General features: G+C 43.0%; 1 protein-coding gene across 1 annotated transcript in view; it reads right to left on the reverse strand.

Annotated features, from left to right (window-relative positions):
* Positions 1-21,508, reverse strand: part of LOC138672041 (tetraspanin-18-like) — a 160,576-nt gene that overhangs the window by 76,295 nt on the left and 62,773 nt on the right. The window contains exon 5 of the mRNA XM_069760120.1: positions 19,258-19,452. Coding sequence (XP_069616221.1) covers positions 19,258-19,452 — 195 coding nt within the window. The remainder of the gene's footprint in view (positions 1-19,257; positions 19,453-21,508) is intronic.

Genomic DNA, 21,508 nt, shown 5'->3' on the forward strand with positions numbered 1-21,508 from the left:
AGACCGAAGCAATGGCAAGGAAACCTGGGGAACACCTTGGAGTGTAACACAGCATCTCTCTCCACCCCATACCCAATTTGTAGGCCTAATGCAGCCTACTTTCCGACAACTACTAAACGAGAGCATGAAGATCGAAGCTCAGGAAAGGCAACCTGGGGAACACCTTGGAGTGTAACAAACCCTCTCTCTACACCACGGAAGGGCTGATTCTTAGGAAGGAAGGCTGTCGGAAAGAAGCAGGGCGCGTCCGAGGGTGAATATATTCTTATTAGGTATATACTCACCCTCGGACGCGCCCTGCTTCTTTATTTCTAATGAATGTTTATTTGCAATGTGGTTTTGACTTACTCTATTTTTTTGGTAAATAATGATTTTATTATTTTCATTGTTTTGCATCTTCTTGGCAATAATATAAAGAAGACGCGACAGGACAACACTCGGTGGATGCCATATCTGTGTTTTAAATTGAAAAAAACTTTCAGTTAACTACTTGCAGGAGAAAGTTATTGTAGCTGGTGGCCATTTTTAGTACTGTACCAGATTTTTGTTGTATGTGTTTGTTTTTAATGTTAAAATGTCTGCATTTGATATCTCTCCAGTATTTTCTTTTTTATAAGCAAAATACTTATTTTTATATTTTCTGATGTTGGTTCCAGGGGTACACGGGCAGCAGTGGTGTGGTCAGTGGAGGCCTAGTGGAAGGAGTGACCGCAGACAGGCATCGAAGGCCTAAAATAATAACACATGGCTGTAGGCAATTTTAAATTGGTTCCAGGGGTACACGGGCAGCAGTGGTGTGGTCAGTGGAGGCCTAGTGGAAGGAGTGACCGCAGACAGGCATCGAAGGCCTAAAGTAAAAAAATTGGGCTGGCTGTAGGCAATTTTAAATTGGTTCCAGGGGTACACGGGCAGCAGTGGTGTGGTCAGTGGAGGCCTAGTGGAAGGAGTGACCGCAGACAGGCATCGAAGGCCTAAAATAATAACACATGGCTGTAGGCAATTTTAAATTGGTTCCAGGGGTACACGGGCAGCAGTGGCCTGGTCAGTGTAGTAGTAGTAGTAGAAAGAACGGACCGAAGACAGGCATCGAAGGCCTAAAATAAAAAAATTGGGCTGGCTGTAGGCAATTTTAAATTGGTTCCAGGGGTACACGGGCAGCAGTGGTGTGGTCAGTGGAGGCATATTGTAAGGAGTGACCGCAGACAGGCATTGAAGGCCTAAAATAATAACACATGGCTGTAGGCAATTTTAAATTGGTTCCAGGGGTACACGGGCAGCAGTGGTGTGGTCAGTGGAGGCCTAGTGGAAGGAGTGACCACAGACAGGCATCGAAGGCCTAAAATAATAACACATGGCTGTAGGCAATTTTAAATTGGTTCCAGGGGTACACGGGCAGCAGTGGTGTGGTCAGTGGAGGCCTAGTGGAAGGAGTGACCGCAGACAGGCATCGAAGGCCTAAAGTAAAAAAATTGGGCTGGCTGTAGGCAATTTTAAATTGGTTCCAGGGGTACACGGGCAGCAGTGGTGTGGTCAGTGGAGGCCTAGTGGAAGGAGTGACCGCAGACAGGCATCGAAGGCCTAAAATAATAACACATGGCTGTAGGCAATTTTAAATTGGTTCCAGGGGTACACGGGCAGCAGTGGTGTGGTCAGTGGAGGCATATTGTAAGGAGTGACCGCAGACAGGCATCGAAGGCCTAAAATAATAACACATGGCTGTAGGCAATTTTAAATTGGTTCCAGGGGTACACGGGCAGCAGTGGTGTGGTCAGTGGAGGCCTAGTGGAAGGAGTGACCACAGACAGGCATCGAAGGCCTAAAATAATAACACATGGCTGTAGGCAATTTTAAATTGGTTCCAGGGGTACACGGGCAGCAGTGGTGTGGTCAGTGGAGGCATATTGTAAGGAGTGGCCGCAGACAGGCATCGAAGGCCTAAAATAATAACACATGGCTGTAGGCAATTTTAAATTGGTTCCAGGGGTACACGGGCAGCAGTGGCCTGGTCAGTGTAGTAGTAGTAGAAAGAATGGACCGCAGACAGGCATCGAAGGCCTAAAATAAAAAAAATTGGGCTGGCTGTAGGCAATTTTAAATTGGTTCCAGGGGTACACGGGCAGCAGTGGTGTGGTCAGTGGAGGCCTAGTGGAAGGAGTGACCGCAGACAGGCTTCGAAGGCCTAACATAACAAAAATGTCAATACAATGGTATTGTCAGTGGCAGGCATTGAAGGATGTCAGCGCATAGACTAAACATTGGTGGAGCTGTGAGATAATTTTGCAAGTGGTAGAGCACTGTTTGAGCTGGGGGGGGGAACTGTCTTGTGGCCGGCGGTACAGGCCCAGGGCCCCTCATATTACAACGGTGTGTCTGACGTTGGGTGCGCACCACCACCGCCAGAGACACTTTATTGTACTAGGAGGGACCCAGTGGCAGTGCCGTCGACCAAAAGCGGGCACACCCACCTCTTCAGACAAACAGCACTTTCACGGGTGCTGTCGCCAAGTGTCGATACCACGGCCCCGTGTGGGGAGTTTGGCCATTTAGTGAGGTGTAAACATGTCGTATGCTGGACAATCAGGTGCAGAAAATTACGAGATTGGAAAAGGCATTCAGAATAGTCCACAGGCAAGACCTTTTCATAGGAAAGCTAGGTGTCAGCCGGGCAAGGTGGGGCAAAAGATTTCGAAATCCAGTTGTGGTTCATTTTAATGAAGGTTAGATCATCTACATTTTGGGTAGCCAGACGAGTCCTTTTTTCTGTTAGTATTGAACCTGCAGCACTGAATACTCTTTCTGATAGGACACTAGCTGCCGGGCAAGCAAGCTCCTGCAATGCATATTCTGCCAATTCTGGCCAGGTGTCTAATTTTGATGCCCAGTAATCAAATGGGAATGACGGTTGAGGGAGAACATCGATAAGGGATGAAAAATAGTTTGTAACCATACTGGACAAATGTTGTCTCCTGTCACTTTGAATTGATGCTGCAGTACCTGTCCTGTCTGCGGTCATAGCAAAATCACTCCACAACCTGGTCAGAAAACCCCTCTGGCCATCGCCACTTCTGATTTCTGCCCCTCTAACTCCTCTGGTCTGCTGGCCCCTGCAGCTCGTGTGAGAACGATCACGGGCGCTGTGTGCAGGGAATGCCAGAAGCAAACGGTCAACAAGAGTTGATTGTTTGGTTGCTAATATTAGTTCCAAGTTCTCATGTGGCATTATATTGTGCAATTTGCCTTTATAGCGAGGATCAAGGAGGCAGGCCAACCAGTAATCGTCATCGTTCATCATTTTAGTTATGCGTGTGTCCCTTTTGAGGATACGTAAGGCATAATCCGCCATGTGGGCCAAAGTTCCAGTTCTCAAATCTGCGGTTGTGCTTGGTTGAGGGGCAGTTTCAGGCAAATCCACGTCACTTGTGTCCCTCCAAAAACCAGAACCCGGCCTTGCCGCGCCACCAATTTCCAGTGGCCCCGGAAAAGCTTCCTCATTAAAAATATAATCATCCCCATCATCCTCCTCGTCCTCCTCCTCCTCTTCGCCCGCTAACTCGTCCTGTACACTGCCCTGGCCAGACAATGGCTGACTGTCATCAAGGCTTTCCTCTTCCTCAGCTGCAGACGCCTGATCCTTTATGTGTGTCAAACTTTGCATCAGCAGACGCATTAGGGGGATGCTCATGCTTATTATGGCGTTGTCTGCACTAACCAGCCGTGTGCATTCCTCAAAACACTGAAGGACTTGACACATGTCTTGAATCTTCGACCACTGCACACCTGACAACTCCATGTCTGCCATCCTACTGCCTGCCCGTGTATGTGTATCCTCCCACAAAAACATAACAGCCCGCCTCTGTTCGCACAGTCTCTGAAGCATGTGCAGTGTTGAGTTCCACCTTGTTGCAACGTCTAGGATTAGGCGATGCTGGGGAAGGTTCAAAGAACGCTGATAGGTCTGCATACGGCTGGAGTGTACGGGCGAACGGCGGATATGTGAGCAAAGTCCACGCACTTTGAGGAGCAGGTCGGATAACCCCGGATAACTTTTCAGGAAGCACTGCACCACCAGGTTTAAGGTGTGAGCCAGGCAAGGAATGTGTTTCAGTTGGGAAAGGGAGATGGCAGCCATGAAATTCCTTCCGTTATCACTCACTACCTTGCCTGCCTCAAGATCTACAGTGCCCAGCCACGACTGCGTTTCATTCTGCAAGAACTCGGACAGAACTTCCGCGGTGTGTCTGTTGTCTCCCAAACACTTCATAGCCAATACAGCCTGCTGACGTTTGCCAGTAGCTGCCCCATAATGGGAGACCTGGTGTGCAACAGTGGCAGCTGCGGATGGAGTGGTTGTGCGACTGCGGTCTGTGGACGAGCTCTCGCTTCTGCAGGAGGACGAAGAGGAGGAGGAGGGGGTGCGAACGGCTACAGCCAACTGTTTCCTAGACCGTGGGCTAGGCAGAACTGTCCCAAACTTGCTGTCCCCTGTGGACCCTGCATCCACCACATTTACCCAGTGTGCCGTGATGGACACGTAACGTCCCTGGCCATGCCTACTGGTCCATGCATCTGTTGTCAGGTGCACCTTTGTGCTCACAGATTGCCTGAGTGCATGGACGATGCGCTCTTTAACATGCTGGTGGAGGGCTGGGATGGCTTTTCTGGAAAAAAAGTGTCGACTGGGTAGCTCGTAGCGTGGTACAGCGTAGTCCATCAGGGCTTTGAAAGCTTCGCTTTCAACTAACCGGTAGGGCATCATCTCTAACGAGATTAGTCTAGCTATGTGTGCGTTCAAACCCTGTGTACGCGGATGCGAGGCTAAGTACTTCCTTTTTCTAACCATAGTCTCATGTAGGGTGAGCTGGACTGGAGAGCTGGAGATCGTGGAACTAGCGGGGGTGCCGGTGGACATGGCAGACTGAGAGACGGTGGGAGATGGTATTGTTGCCGCCGGTGCCCTAGATGCAGTGTTTCCTACTACGAAACTGGTGATTCCCTGACCCTGACTGCTTTGGCCTGGCAAAGAAACCTGCACAGATACTGCAGGTGCTGCGGAAAATGGTGGCCCTACACTGCCGGAAGGGATGTTGCGTTGCTGACTAGCTTCATTGGCCGAGGGTGCTACAACCTTAAGGGACGTTTGGTAGTTAGTCCAGGCTTGCAAATGCATGGTGGTTAAATGTCTATGCATGCAACTTGTATTGAGACTTTTCAGATTCTGTCCTCTGCTTAAGGTAGTTGAACATTTTTGACAGATGACTTTGCGCTGATCAATTGGATGTTGTTTAAAAAAATGCCAGACTGCACTCTTTCTAGCATCGGATACCTTTTCAGGCATTGCAGACTGAGCTTTAACCGGATGGCCACGCTGTCCTCCAACAGGTTTTGGCTTTGCCACGCGTTTTGGGCAAGATACGGGCCCGGCAGATGGAACCTGTTGCGATGTTGATGCCTGCTGCGGCCCCTCCTCCTCCGCTTCAGAACTGCTGCCGCCTGCACCCTGTTCCCCCAATGGCTGCCAATCGGGGTCAAGAACTGGGTCATCTATTACCTCTTCTTGTAGCTCATGTGCAACTTCGTCTGTGTCACCGTGTCGGTCGGTGGTATAGCGTTCGTGATGGGGCAACATAGTCTCATCAGGGTCTGATTCTTGATCATTACCCTGCGAGGGCAATGTTGTGGTCTGAGTCAAAGGTCCAGCATAGTAGTCTGGCTGTGGCTGTGCATCAGTGCACTCCATGTCAGATTCAACTTGTAATGGGCATGGACTGTTAACTGCTTCACTTTCTAAGCCAGGGACGGTATGTGTAAAGAGCTCCATGGCGTAACCCGTTGTGTCGCCTGCTGCATTCTTCTCTGTTGTTGTTTTTGCTGAAGAGGACAAGGAAGCGACTTGTCCCTGACCGTGAACATCCACTAACGACGCGCTGCTTTGACATTTACCAGTTTCACGAGAGGAGGCAAAAGAGCTAGAGGCTGAGTCAGCAAGATAAGCCAAAACTTGCTCTTGCTGCTCCGGCTTTAAAAGCGGTTTTCCTACTCCCAGAAAAGGGAGCGTTCGAGGCCTTGTGTAGCCAGACGACGAACCTGGCTCCACAGCTCCAGACTTAGGTGCAATATTTTTTTTCCCACGACCAGCTGATGCTCCACCACTACCACTACCCTCATTACCAGCTGACAATGAACGTCCCCGGCCACGACCTCTTCCACCATACTTCCTCATTGTTTTAAAAACATAAACAAACTAACGGTATTTGTTGCTGTCACACAAATTACACGGTGAGCTATAACTTCAGTATGATTTAGCTACCCCTTTACAGGTGAGTGAGACCACAACGAAAATCAGGCACAATGTTACACACTCTGTTGTTGGTGGCAACAAATGAGAGAGATGCCACACACTCAGGACTGTCACTGAAGCACAAATGTAAATATTAATCTCCCACTGATTTGATTTTTTTTTTTTTTCAGGGAGACTTTAGGAAAAAAAAATAATAGAATAAAATGATTTTTTCAGGAAGAATTTAGAAACCAAATAAAATAAAATGATTTTTTCAGGGAGAATTTAGAAAACAAATAAAACAAAAAAAGGCTTTCTATGGCCCACTGAGTGAGAGATGACGCACACAGGAGTCAGGAGTGGCACACAAGCCCAGAGGCCAATATATATCTCCCACTGATTGATGTAGTGATTTTTTCAGGTAGATTTTGGAACCCAAATCAAGCTAAAAAAATAATAGGCTTTCTATGGCCCACAATTGGAGAGAGAGAGAGAGATGGCACACCCAGGAGTCAAGACTGGCACACAAGCAGAAAGGGCAATATTAATCTCCCACTGATTTGTTTTTTTTTTTTTTTTTCAGGGAGACTTTAGGAAAAAAAATAATAGAATAAAATGATTTTTTCAGGAAGAATTTAGAAACCAAATAAAATAAAATGATTTTTTCAGGGAGAATTTAGAAAACAAATAAAACAAAAAAAGGCTTTCTATGGCCCACTGAGTGAGAGATGACGCACACAGGAGTCAGGAGTGGCACACAAGCCCAGAGGCCAATATTTATCTCCCACTGATTGATGTAGTGATTTTTTCAGGTAGATTTTGGAACCCAAATCAAGCTAAAAAAATAATAGGCTTTCTATGGCCCACAATTGGAGAGAGAGAGAGAGAGAGATGGCACACCCAGGAGTCAAGACTGGCACACAAGCAGAAAGGGCAATATTAATCTCCCACTGATTTGTTTTTTTTTGTTTTTTCAGGGAGACTTTAGGAAAAAAAATAATAGAATAAAATTATTTTTTCAGGAAGAATTTAGAAACCAAATAAAATAAAATGATTTTTTCAGGGAGAATTTAGAAAACAAATAAAACAAAAAAAGGCTTTCTATGGCCCACTGAGTGAGAGATGACGCACACAGGAGTCAGGAGTGGCACACAAGCCCAGAGGCCAATATTTATCTCCCACTGATTGATGTAGTGATTTTTTCAGGTAGATTTTGGAACCCAAATCAAGCTAAAAAAATAATAGGCTTTCTATGGCCCACAATTGGAGAGAGAGAGAGATGGCACACCCAGGAGTCAAGACTGGCACACAAGCAGAAAGGGCAATATTAATCTCCCACTGATTTGATTTTTTGTTTTTTTTTCAGGGAGACTTTAGGAAAAAAAAATAATAGAATAAAATGATTTTTTTCAGGAAGAATTTAGAAACCAAATAAAATAAAATGATTTTTTCAGGGAGAATTTAGAAAACAAATAAAACAAAAAAAGGCTTTCTATGGCCCACTGAGTGAGAGATGACGCACACAGGAGTCAGGAGTGGCACACAAGCCCAGAGGCCAATATTTATCTCCCACTGATTGATGTAGTGATTTTTTCAGGTAGATTTTGGAACCCAAATCAAGCTAAAAAAATAATAGGCTTTCTATGGCCCACAATTGGAGAGAGAGAGAGAGATGGCACACCCAGGAGTCAAGACTGGCACACAAGCAGAAAGGGCAATATTAATCTCCCACTGATTTGTTTTTTTTTTTTTTTTTCAGGGAGACTTTAGGAAAAAAAAATAATAGAATAAAATGATTTTTTCAGGAAGAATTTAGAAACCAAATAAAATAAAATGATTTTTTCAGGGAGAATTTAGAAAACAAATAAAACAAAAAAAGGCTTTCTATGGCCCACTGAGTGAGAGATGACGCACACAGGAGTCAGGAGTGGCACACAAGCCCAGAGGCCAATATTTATCTCCCACTTTTTTTTTTTTGTTCCAGGGAAAATTTATAAACCCAATAAAAAAAATAATAAATAGGCTTTCTATGGCCCACTATCTGAGAGAGAGAGAGATGGCACGCTTAGGACTGGCACACAAGCCCAAAGGCCAATATTAATCTCCCTTTTTTTTTTAAGGGAGAATTTATAAAACCAAAAAAAAATAAATAAATAGGCTTTCTATGGCCCACTATTTGTGAGAGAGATCGCACGCTCAGGACTGGCACACAAGCCCAGAGGCCAATATTAATCTCCCACTTTTTTTTTTTTGGTTCCAGGGAAAATTTATAAACCCAATAAAAAAAATAATAAATAGGCTTTCTATGGCCCACTATCTGAGAGAGAGAGAGATGGCACGCTTAGGACTGGCACACAAGCCCAAAGGCCAATATTAATCTCCCACTGATTGATTTATTGATTTTTTCAGGTAGAATTTAGAACCCAAATAAAGCAAAAAAAAAAAAAAATGGGCTTTCTATGGCCCACTGAGTGAGTGATGATGCACACAGGAGTCAGGAGTGGCACACAAGCCCTGAGGCCAATATTTTTCTCCCACTGATTGATGTAGTGATTTTTTCAGGTAGATTTTATAACCCAAATCAAGCAAAAAAATAAATAGGCTTTCTATGGCCCACTGAGTGAGAGATGGCACACACAGGGATGGCACTCTAGCAGAAATGTCAATCTTAATATCCCACAAAAAAAAAAAAAAAAAACAGGGAGTGTCCTTCAATTTCTATCTCCCTGCAGTAATCTCAGCCAGGTATGGCAGGCAGCAATAAGGAGTGGACTGATGCACAAATTAAATAAAAAGTGTGTACAAACAAAAAAGATAGCTGTGCAGAAAGGAAGGAACAAGAGGATTTGTGCTTTGAAAAAAGCAGTTGGTTTGCACAGCGGCGTACACACAGCAATGCAGCTATCAGGGAGCCTTCTAGGGCAGCCCAATGAGCTACAGCGCTGAGGGGAAAAAAAAAAAAAAATGTAGCTTCCACTGTCCCTGCACACCGAAGGTGGTGTTGGGCAGTGGAAATCGCTACAGCACAAGCGGTTTGGTGGTTAATGGACCCTGCCTAATGCTATCCCTGCTTCTGACGAAGCGGCAGCAACCTCTCCCTAAGCTCAGATCAGCAGCAGTAACATGGCGGTCGGCGGGAACTCCCCTTTATAGCCCCTGTGACGCCGCAGACAGCAAGCCAATCACTGCAATGCCCTTCTCTAAGATGGTGGGGACCAGGACCTATGTCATCACGCTGCCCACACTCTGCGTTTACCTTCATTGGCTGAGAAAAGGCGCTTTTCGCGTCATTGAAACGCGACTTTGGCGCGAAAGTCGCGTACCGCATGGCCGACCCCGCACAGGGGTCGGATCGGGTTTCATGAAACCCGACTTTGCCAAAAGTCGGCGACTTTTGAAAATGAACGACCCGTTTCGCTCAACCCTAGTGAGGATCAATGGAGCGCATGTTGTTAATAAGTGGCAGGCGTGTAAAATGTTGCCAGTGTTGTGAATATTTTATACAGCTCTCTACAACATCAGTTCTTGTCACATGAGGGATGACAGGAAGACATTGTCTAAAGTCGCCTCCAAAAACAATCACTTTACCTCCAAACGGTGTTTTTTCTTTGTGAGCTACATTTGTTGTCATGACATCACGTAAAACTCTATCAATGACATGCAATGCATATTTGGATAGCATTGTGCACTCATCAATAATAAAAAGTTTAGTGCTGTGCAAATCTTTTGCTGCATCGGTATCATTCTTAATCCTGGAAACAGATGTTTCATTCACAGGAATTGGAATCCCATAAAGAGAATGAATGGTTCGTCCACCTTGTAGCAAGTTGGCGGCAATTCCAGTAGTGGCAGCAGGTGACACAATGTCTCCTTGTCCTCTTAGCTGATGTAGGAGTAGATGATATAGGTACGTTTTTCCGCTGCCACCAGGACCATCAAGGAAAAAACACTTTGCTGTAGAATTAGTGTCTTCTAAAACTTGAGTGATAGCATCAAAAGCAAAAAGTTGGTCCTCATTTAGAGTAGCTTTCATTTCAGCAGCTGCTGATAACTCATAATCTTTATCATACTGTGGGAGGAGGTGTTGTTTCTTGACTGGACGTGGCAAATTAAAATCAATATAAGTTTTGCCATGAGCTTTAAGAACATGTTGGACATCTGTCATAGCATAGCCTTCACAATTGACACACTCCAGAGTGTCGGAGTGGTATGCATGGCAGTAGTCTTCTACAAAGTGTTCCTTAAATTCATCCCATAAGTCCCGAGGTTTAGCTGGAGGACCAAAAATACAAATGTAGGCAAACATGTCACGTAGCTCTGCTGGCATGTTGAGAATACTGGCATCAAGTAATGTATTTCTCCACAGACTATCATCAAATAGTAAGCCAAGAGCTAATGCCGCATCTTTGAAGGTTTCATGTGTGACTCCGTGTACAGTTTTTATGCTGTCAAAACTGGTTGCACCTTTGACATGTAACAATAACAATCTTAAATAGTAGCGTTCTTGGTCTTTCACACTGACAGTATACATTCGTCCAATCACAGAACCACCTGCTCGCTTTCTAACTTCCCAAGAACCTTCTTTCCAAACATAGTTTTCGGGAATTTCACGGTATAAATAAATATGAGCATGATGGTCGTTCTGATTAAGCTTGAAGTAGGCCATAAGTGTAGAATTTTGATGGAGCTTTTGTTTGATGTTTCCAATAGAGTCATCCTCATGAAAATAGAGTGGCTGAGAATGCGGTAGATGTACAGCAAGGCGAATGATGCTATGAGATTGTTTATGCATTGGATATGAGAATATTCGCCAAGCTGCCTCTGGTGCACTGACATATCTTGAATCCATGAATTGGTGTGTTTCATCATGTTGGATGTTAGTCTGGCAGATTTCAAGATTGGCTTTATCATGTCCTTTGTAGACGTATTTAAATAAATATTTCACAGCCTGAATGGAACCACAAACTTCGACATTTATATGGCACTTGTATTTTAATAGCAGGAACGGATTATATGGAACCACCCACGAATTATCAATCATGTTAGAATGGTGTTGAAAAGATGGGCCAAAGTGTCTGCGGTAAGTAGGATAGGCGTCCTTAGCTATGATGGTTCTTGGTTGCAAATCTTTAGGGAAACCTTTTGTACACTTCCCCAGATCCATACAGGGAGAATTTGGGTTGTGTTCTCCACACGGACCATGAATCATATGTTGGAGAACAATTTTATGGAGCTGAGGGTAGTGGGTAGGATTGGGAATTTCAGCCCACACTGTATTGTCTATGTCCTCCTCAGTCCTTAATTTGGAGTTGCTGTCCAGAATAATCAAAATGTGAGCGTGTGGAAGGCCACGTTTTTAAAATTCAATTACATGAACCATAGCGCAAACTTTCCCAAATAATCCATTGTTAATGTCTTTTAAGAGTGCTTCCAGTTTTATTTTGAAAACACGTGCCACCAAATCAGGTCTATGTTCCACACGCTGCCAAGGTTCCAAATTCTCAGTAATCTCATTCCATTTCGGATTACAGGTCATGGTGATGAATAGATCAGGACGACCATATTTAGTCACAATAGCCATGGCATCCTGGTACCGCTGCTGCATATTCCTGGGACTGCCTTCAAACGAAGATGGTAAAATGACCGTTTTTCCAATGGGGATGTCCTTCTCAATGGATTTTTTCTGGAGATGTTCCTGGAGTACACAATAATCCTCTACTTTCAAATCCTTTTGGTGTTGACGGATATAATTTAGGCGATTTGCCTCGATTTTCACATAAGCATCCACTAAGTACTGCTGAGTGAGTTTGCCACCATTCAGGAGTGGATTAAACTGATTACGGACAGACAGCACATAGCAGTAATATTGCAGTTGTGTAACTCTGCGTGGACTTTGCCCTTGTTGCTTGAGGCCATCATGCCAGCCCTGGTCTCCGTAAGGGAAAAATAAAGGATAGAGTAAAGCATCTAAATTACTGTGTAGAATGCTGACCTGTTGTGTTCTTGGCGCCAAAGGATTTTTGGGGTCCGGTTGTAAATGTATTAAAATATCACGATTAAATGGTGGCTTTCCATTGTCATTTTCAAATACGACAGCAACTTCATTGACAGTTGGATTATTATATCGGCGAGGGTCTTGATTCCGATCTTGTTTAAGGGCCATGATGATATTTGGCATGAGAGTGCCATTAGCTTCAGCTTTAAGATGTTCTTCATGTTCCACATCTCGTAACATTTTGTAGGCAGCAACAAAGGGATTCACATTGTCTAACTGAAGAGCAATTATACTCATCAAAGTGGGATGACATTTTTGATTTTGTTCACAGTTTAAACGTTGTTCATTCGCGGTAGCGGTATCCAAAATATACAGTTGGGCATAAGCTGGAACTTGATCATCACTGGGATGTAGAGTTCCAGTACGATGATATATTTGTCCATGTATACGGAAACAGTAAGGGCCATGTCCAGGTGGAGGGGATATATTGGCACCCATGGAGGCGAAAGCAAATGAGCTGTTAATACTACGAATATTTTCCATGAGATTCTTACTGAACTCACTCTCCCCTGTCAGCAATCGTTTAAAGACCTCGGGATATTGGGGTATAGGTATATGCACTTTACTCTTGTGACAACACAGTAAAATTTTTATCTGCTGGTATCTCAGCATTAAAATGTAATGCTTGACAATGTTCACATAAATAGTTCATAGGACCACAGGAGTGTTCTACTATGGTACTGTCATCATTAGTAAAACCTGTAGGATGTTGAGGTACAGGTTGTGATAACGGAGCATTGGAATGTTTCTGTAAGCCAACATATATAAAGCGTGGACCTGGTAGAGGATCTTCACTGTCCACAGATTCAATCACTGAGGAGTTGGAAGGTGTATCGTGGTCAGAGTTTATTAATATGGAGGTGCAAGCGGTTTTTTTGCACCATTCACGGCGTGCACCAGCTGCATTTGGTAATGGTTTGTTTGTTGCCTTAGAAGAGTCAGGTGTGAAGCATGTCTTATAAGCAGACTTAACAGTGTGCAGGTGACGGCGTTTATCATTTGGAGTGTAAGTAGGACAGTGTTTGCGCTTACGTGCAGATTTACCAACGGTTAAAGGAGCTTCAAGCTGCACACATTCTATGAATGGAGACAAAGAAGCTGTATTGTGGGCAGAATCTATGACTGAGGACGTGGAAATATTATGTTTGCAACGTTGAGAGCGTGCAGCAGCAGCTTTATTACTTAATTGATTAGTTTTGTCCTCAAAAGACTCATTAGTAATGCGTTTATTGCAAGCAGCATTAACAGTGTCCAGGCGCTTATGTCTGTCCTCTGTAGTCTCGTTAGCACGCTGTTTGTGCTTACGTGCGGCATCGGCGGCTTTTCGCTCAGCGTCATTGGTATACTTATTATCAGACCTGATGTTACGTGCGCCATCAGCAGCTTTGGGCTCTGTGTCATTAGTATACTTAACAGTGTCCAGGCGCTTGCATCTCTCCTCTGTACTCTTGTTAGCATGCTGTTTGCGCTTACGTGCGGCATCGGCGGCTTTTCGCTCTGCATCATTACCATACTTTATATCAGACCTGATCTTACGTGCGCCATCAGCAGCCTTGGACTCTGTGTCATTAGTATACTTAACAGTATCCAGGCGCTTGCATCTATCCTCTGTACTCTTGTTAACATGCTGTTTGCGCTTACGTGCGGCATCGACGGCTTTTCGCTCTGCATCATTACCATACTTTATATCAGACCTGATCTTACGTGCGCCATCAGCAGCTTTGGGCTCTGTGTCATTAGTATACTTAACAGTATCCAGGCACTTGCATCTATCCTCTGTACTCTTGTTAACACGCTGTTGGCGCTTACGTCCGGCATCGGCGGCTTTTCGCTCTGCATCATTACCATACTTTATATCAGACCTGATCTTACGTGCGCCATCATAAGCTTTGGACTCTGTGTCATTAGTATACTTAACAGTGTCCATGCGCTTGCATCTATCCTCTGTACTCTTGTTAGCACGCTGTTTGCGCTTACGTGCGGCATCGGCGTCTTTTTGCTCTGCATTATTAGTATACTTTCTATCAGACCTAATCTTACGTGCGCCATCAGCAGCTTTGGGCTCTGTGTCATTAGTATCCTTACTATTAGAGCTCATGTTGACTAAGCTAAACAGCTTTAAGCGTGGTGGTGGCAAACAACAGGTTAATAAGAGGCAGTGTCAGGTAGTAGGAAAATAGCCAGTTAATAATAGGCAATAGTTCTTTGCAGGAATGCAGATATTAATAAATAGGCAGTTTATATTGCAGAGAAATTGCTGGGCAATAATGGACAATGTCCTTATGTGGCAAATAATAGAACAATATACCCAATGTGGCAAAGAAGAGGTTAATAAACGGCAGTCTCTCAGTATAACAGTCAGTGAATAATAGGCAGTATATGGAGAAAACACCAAACAAAAGTTCAAAATTGGTGTGAAAATGTCACTGAACCACTTCACAACTAAATATATATAGTTTTGGTAAATGGTATTATCATTTTTTTTACGAAATTCGGCAGGAGCTTGAAGAGCAACGTCACTGGGCCCGCCTCCACGCAGTAGAAACTTGCTGTGAGGTAAAAATTCAAAAATCACACCAAAATGGCGGGCGGAGTGTGTCACAGTACGGCACATTTCTGATTGGTCGCTCGCAGCAGGCAGCAACCAATCAGACACTGGACACTGTTGACGTCACTTATCTCCGGACATTGGCTCCGAACATTAGCTCCGGACATTAGCTCCGGACATTATCTCCGCACATTAGCTCTGGACATTAGCTCCGGACATTAGCTCCGGACAAAGCCACGGAAGTTGGCACAAATTGCAGGAAGTAGTATTCTAGGCAATTAATCTCCGGACATTAGCTCCGGACATTAGCTCCGGACATTAGCTCCGGACATTAGCTCCGGACAAAGCCACGGAAGTTGGCACAAATTGCAGGAAGTAGTATTCTAGGCAATTATATATTAGATAACCCTGTTTTCTGTTGGAGGGGTAAAGTCGCAGCTCATCACATTAAACCACCGGAATTTGTGGGGATATTCCACCGGACTCCCGGCACATGTAACCCACCTCGCTATTCCGCCAACTGCTGCAACTTGCATACACTTTATAAAACTGTGGGTAAAATCCTGGAGGGAATTCTAAGGGATGCTATGCTAGAGTATCTGAAGAGGAATAACCCCATGACCCAGTATCAGCACGGGTTTACTAGGGACCGTTCCTGTCAGACTAATCTGATCAATTTCTATGAAGAGGTAAGTTCCGGACTTGACCAAGGGAAACCAGTGGACGTAGTGTATATGAACTTTTCAAAAGCTTTCGATACGGTGCCACACAAAAGGTTGATACATAAAATGAGAATAATGGGGATAGGGGAAAATATGTGCAAGTGGGTTGAGAGCTGGCTCAGGGATAGGAAACAAAGGGTGGTTATTAATGGAGCACACTTGGACTGGGTCGCAGTTAGCAGTGGGGTACCACAGAGGTCAGTATTGGGCCCTCTTCTTTTTAACATATTTATTAACCCCTTCAAGTCGCGGCCCTTTTTCATTTTTGCGTTTTCGTTTTTCACTTCCCTCCTTCCCTGAGCCATAACTTTTTTATTTTTCCGTCAATATGGCCATGTGAGGGCTTAATTTTTGCGGGACTAATTGTTCTTTTGAACAACACCATTCATTTTACCATGTCTTTTACTAGAAAACGGGAAAAAAATTCCAAGTGCGGTGAAATTGCAAAAAAAGTGCAATCCCACACTTGTTTTTTGTTTGGCTTTTTTGCTAGGTTCACTAAATGCTAAAACTAACCTGCCATTATGATTCTCTAGGTCATTACGAGTTCATAGACACCTAACATGTCTAGTTTATTTTTTATCCAAGTGGTGAAAAAAAATTCCAAACTTTGCTTAAAAAAAAAAAAAAAAAGTGCCATATTCCGATACCCGTAGCGTCTCCATTTTTCATGATCTGGGGTCAGATGAAGGCTTATTTTTTGTGTGCCGAGCTGATGTTTTTAATGATACCATTTTTGCGCATATACGTTCTTTTGATCGCCCGTTATTGCATTTTAATGCAATGTCACGGTGACCAAAAAAACGTAATTCTGGTGTTTCAGATTTTTTTCTCGCTACGCCGTTTAGCGATCAGGTTAATGCTTTTTTTTAATTGATAGATCGGGCGATTCTGAGCGCGGCGATACCAAATATGTGTATGTTTGATTTTTTTTTATTGTTTTATTTAGGATGGGGCGAAAGGGGGGTGATTTAAACTTTTATATTTTTTATATTTTTTTCAGATTTTTAAAAACATTTTTTTTTACTTGTGCCATGCTTCAATAGCCTCCATGGGAGGCTAGAAGCTGGCATAGCCTGATCGGCTCTGCTACATAGCAGCGATCATCTGCTATGTAGTTGAAATGCAGGTGTGCTGTGAGCGCTGACCACAGGGGGCGCTCACAGCAGGCCTGCATCAGTAACCATAGAGGTCTCAAGGACCTCTATAGTTACCTTCCTGATGCATCGCCGATCCCCGATCATGTGACAGGGGTCGGCGATGATGTCATTTCCGGGCGCCCGGCCGGATGCGGTAGTTAAATGCCGCTGTCTGTGTTTGACAGTGGCATTTAACAGGTTAATAGCAGCGGGTGCCTCCACCCTTAAGAATGCTGTGAGTGAAGGACCTTCGATGACGTCGCGATCAGGTGACCGGTCACCTGACCGCTCACGTGACCGCTCACCTGACCGCGATGTCATCGAAGGTCCTTCACTCACTACATTCTCAGGAACGGAGGCGGACGCTCGCAGCTGTGACAGCCAGGGTTCTTTGGAGGGGTGAGTATAGCCATATTTTTTATTTTTATTCTTTATTTTTTACATTAATATGGATCCCAGGGCCTGAAGGAGAGTTTCCTCTCCTCCAGACCCTGGGAACCATACGCACCGTACACTCCGATACCGATTTCCGATATCACAAAATATCGGAACTCGGTATCGGAATTCCGATACAGCAAGTATCGGCCGATACCCGATACTTGCAATATCGGAATGCTCAACACTACTCATTACATCTTACAGGAGAAAGCATGCTTTTCTGACCTTCTAGTGACATATTAATTTTATTCCATCATGTAGGGGAAAACATATGTGACCCCACAATAGAATCTCAGGTAACACTCCCTTGGTCTTATCATAAATGAAAACCTAATCTTTCATATCTCCACAACAAAAGAAAGGAAATTAAAAATTAATATACATAATGTAATTCAGCTCTACAGCCTGTAATCCATGATGTGGCAAGTTTAAATAGAGCAGAACTGTTATTTTAATGTTTATTTCATAAATCTGCAATTCATGTGAAAATAAATATCTTTGTAATATATTATACCACAGAAATATGCTTCTTTCTCCAACAGGACTGATTTTTATTTATTTATTTTTTTTTCATTTTAAAAATTTTCAATTTCCAGAACAAATCTGTGTTCAGTGAAGACAGAGTTTTACAATACTGAGATTTGAGATGACAATTTCTAATGATGAGATTCTATGTAAAAGGGGGGGGGGGGGACAAAGAAAAGGGAGGAGCTAGATAGAATTTTCTCAGTGGCAGCTTGTCATCTCCTATCTCAGTTATGTAAAAATCTGTCTTTATTGAATACAGCTTTTATCCAGGAATTGAGAATTTTGAAAATAAAAAATCAGTTCTGGAGGAGAAAGAAGCAGATATCTTTGATATGATATACTGTATCACAAAGTTGCATATTTTCATGCATATTATTGATAATTTTAAATGAAAAATATAATGACGGTTATGCTTTAAACTTGTGGAATGTCCTCTTTAATGACCCAAATGGAAATAGTTTCCCTTCCCACCAAGGACAACATCTGCAAGGAGATTGTATGTCCTCCCCATGTTTGTGTGGGTTTCCTCCGGGTACTCCGGTTTCCTCCAACACTCCAAAGACATACTGATAGGAAATTTAGATTGTGAGTCCCAATGGGGACAGTGATGATAATGTGGAATTAATGGCGCTGTATAAGTGAGTAAAATAAATAAATAAAAATCTGCAATTAACATATTGGCGCAGAAATAGAGCAAATATTTATATAAATCTGATGCTACAAATGTAATTAAATGTATCAAATCCACACACAAGCATTGCTGAATGCATAATAAATGGTCATATTAGTATTCAGCTTATTCTAGAATTTCCTTTACTTTAATCCTTAAACTGATTGTATTGTATAAATATTTCAGTAAATGGATTGGCATGTCCTAGAGTATCAGAATGTCATATTACAAGTTTTGCTTACAGTATAGGGTTTTGTATGCATATTTGTGCTAGATATACCTTTCTACCACTATTACTAGTGCATTTAGCGTATTTAAAGTACTACTTGTATATGGCGCGGATGTGTAACTATAACACATATACAAGCTCATGGTGCAGATATATGATTATATCACTATGTTTTACTATATCACATTTACAGTACTATGAAAAAATTAGCAAAATATGCTTCAAAGTGAGATTGCTTTAAAAAATAGAAGTGTTAAAGGGGTATTCCCATCTCCAAGATTCTATCCCAATATGTAGTAGATGTAATAATAATAATATTAGCAACAATTAGAAATATAGTATAGTTTATCTAATTCGCTATGTTATCCATGGTACGACCACTAGCAAGTAGATGTCACTATATAAGTGGTCATAACCATGGTTAACTAAGGTGCTGCAATTCCTGCACATGAGGAAAGAGACATGGCAAAAACTACACTACAAGCACTACAGGATCTTGGAGATGGGAATAGCTCTTCAATAGTTTATTTTTATCAATGATCAAAATGCAAAGTGAATGCATACAAGAGAAATCTAAGCTAATATATTTTTCTTTTATCTCTAAAGAATGGCAAAAACAAAGTCACCAAACCTCTGCTTCTAAAAACTTACAATCAAGAGTAGCGGTCTGTTTTCCCGAATTGCTCCGAAACATCCCAGGAATCCAAGTAATGAAAGCGCCAACCCAACAATAAGTAAGATGTAGCCACCAGCGCTTAATAAAGGGTTAGAAGAGAAAACAATCTGAAATCCATCAGGATCAGCAACAATCCAAATACCTATTCCTAAAAGACAAATGCCTCCCAACTGCAAAAAAAAAATGGAATATATTATCAGAGTGAATGATGAAAGATTCCAAAATTAGATAAGATAGTGAAATTGTTTTTACTAAAGCGAGCCATTCACTTTTTAGTTATTATTTATTAGCCATGCATCTGCTGCACTGAAAGCCTGTCTGACAGGAGGATATAAACTTTACTCATCTCAGCTGCCTCAAGCTTTCAGTCCCAGAGACATGGCTGGCGAGGCTTCAGTCATTGCTCAAAACATAGTGAACGTCAGCTGTAACCATGCACCAGCCCTGACTGACAGCAAGCTCATCAGTGCATCAGTATAGAGACAGCTGTAAACTGACCACACCTCTATGACTGAAAGCCAGAGGATACAATGAGGAATAAAGTTCTTTTCCTTGGCTTTCAATTTAACACAATATCTGAAGGTTAATAGTGCTCTTTCACATTACATGTTCCCTTTAAAAGGAAAACAAAGATAAGCCAATGCCAGGGATCTCTGGCGCCGGCTAATTCCTCCCAAACGTCTCCTGAACTGGGCACCATCAATGGTATTTAACGAGCCCCAAGTACTTAAATATATCTCAAATTGCCTTCTAAGTAGGCTGTCAGGCATGCTGAAATCCAACATTGTCAATCTTTTTTCCCCAATATGGCTGAACATCAAATATATGCTAATCACAAAGTCAGCTGGTCAACTGAATGATGGGTTCAGGCAATGCAGCTAAAACTGTATGGCCACCTTGATGAAATATACTTAAATTATTTATAATAGGGAATGCTTAAATCATAAAGTTAAATAAATACTAAAGATGTCCTCTGCCCAAATGATTTAAATAATTCTACACTTCAAGGGGAAAAGCATAGTAGTGGCGTTCCCGGGGCATTTTCCTGAAGCCCCGGGAAGCCAAGAAGAACCATCTGCGCACGCGCGGCCTCACAAAGATGGCCGCGCCCACCGATAAACAGCTGAATAGCGCAGATCGCGCTATTTTCCTTGAAGCTGCGCAGTGGATTCGCCACTTGGACATGCGCACACCACTACGCCACCAACGGAGATCTGGGGGTGAAACAGCGCTGTCACCACGCCCATATGACCTGACCAGCGTGAGTGACAGCCCAAAAAGGCGACTTTACAAAGGTATTTCGGCAGCATAGGTGGGGAATAAAGGCTCCAAAATGCACTAATGTAAAGCCCAGCTCTGCCCCTATTTAACAGTATTTTTAGCTCTTCTTGAAAAAACGGGGTGACAGGTTCCCTTTAATCCCTTAGTGATCAAGCCAATTTTGACCTTAATGACCAAGCCAGTTTTTACAATTCTGAACACTGTCAATTTATGAGATTATAGATTTGGAACGCTTCATTGGATTCCACTGATTCTGAGATTGTTTTTCCGCGACAATTTGTACTTCATGTTAATGATAAAATTTCTTCAATATGACTTGCATTTATTTGTGAAAAAACGGAAATTTGGCAAAAATTTAGAACATTTTGCAATTTTCAAACTTTTAATTTTTGTGCTTTTATATCAGAGAGTCATGTCACACAAAATAGTTAATAAATAACATTTCCCACATGTCAACCTTACATCACCATAATTTTGGAAACATAATTCTTTTTTTCGGAATTTATAAGTGTTAAAAGTTGACCAGCGATTTTTCATTTTTCCAACAAAAATAGCAAAACCATTTTTTTAGGGACCACTAGAGTTGAGCGACCTTGACCTTTTTAGAGTCGAGCCGGGTTTCGCGAAACCCGACTATCTCAAAAGTCGGGTCGAGTGAAATCGGCCGATTGTGACGTAAAGTCGGGATCGACCGAAACACGAAACCCAATGCAAGTCAATGGGGCAGCATAGTCGGCAGTGAGTGGGGGCCAGGAAAACACCTAGAGTGCCCATTTTAATGTCAAAACCATCCATTCTTCTTAATGAAGCTTGTCAAGCGTAATTTACCTTATAATAATTGGAAGGCATTTGAAATTGGGGGTCATTTGGCTAAAGTTGTGGTGGGTAGGGCTGGTTCAAGTAATTAGTGGGCCCAGGAAATCTGGACCACGTCATGGCAGTGGA

The sequence above is a fragment of the Ranitomeya imitator genome, chromosome 3 (assembly GCF_032444005.1).
Source record: "Ranitomeya imitator isolate aRanImi1 chromosome 3, aRanImi1.pri, whole genome shotgun sequence".
NCBI classification, from domain to species: Eukaryota; Metazoa; Chordata; class Amphibia; order Anura; family Dendrobatidae; genus Ranitomeya; species Ranitomeya imitator.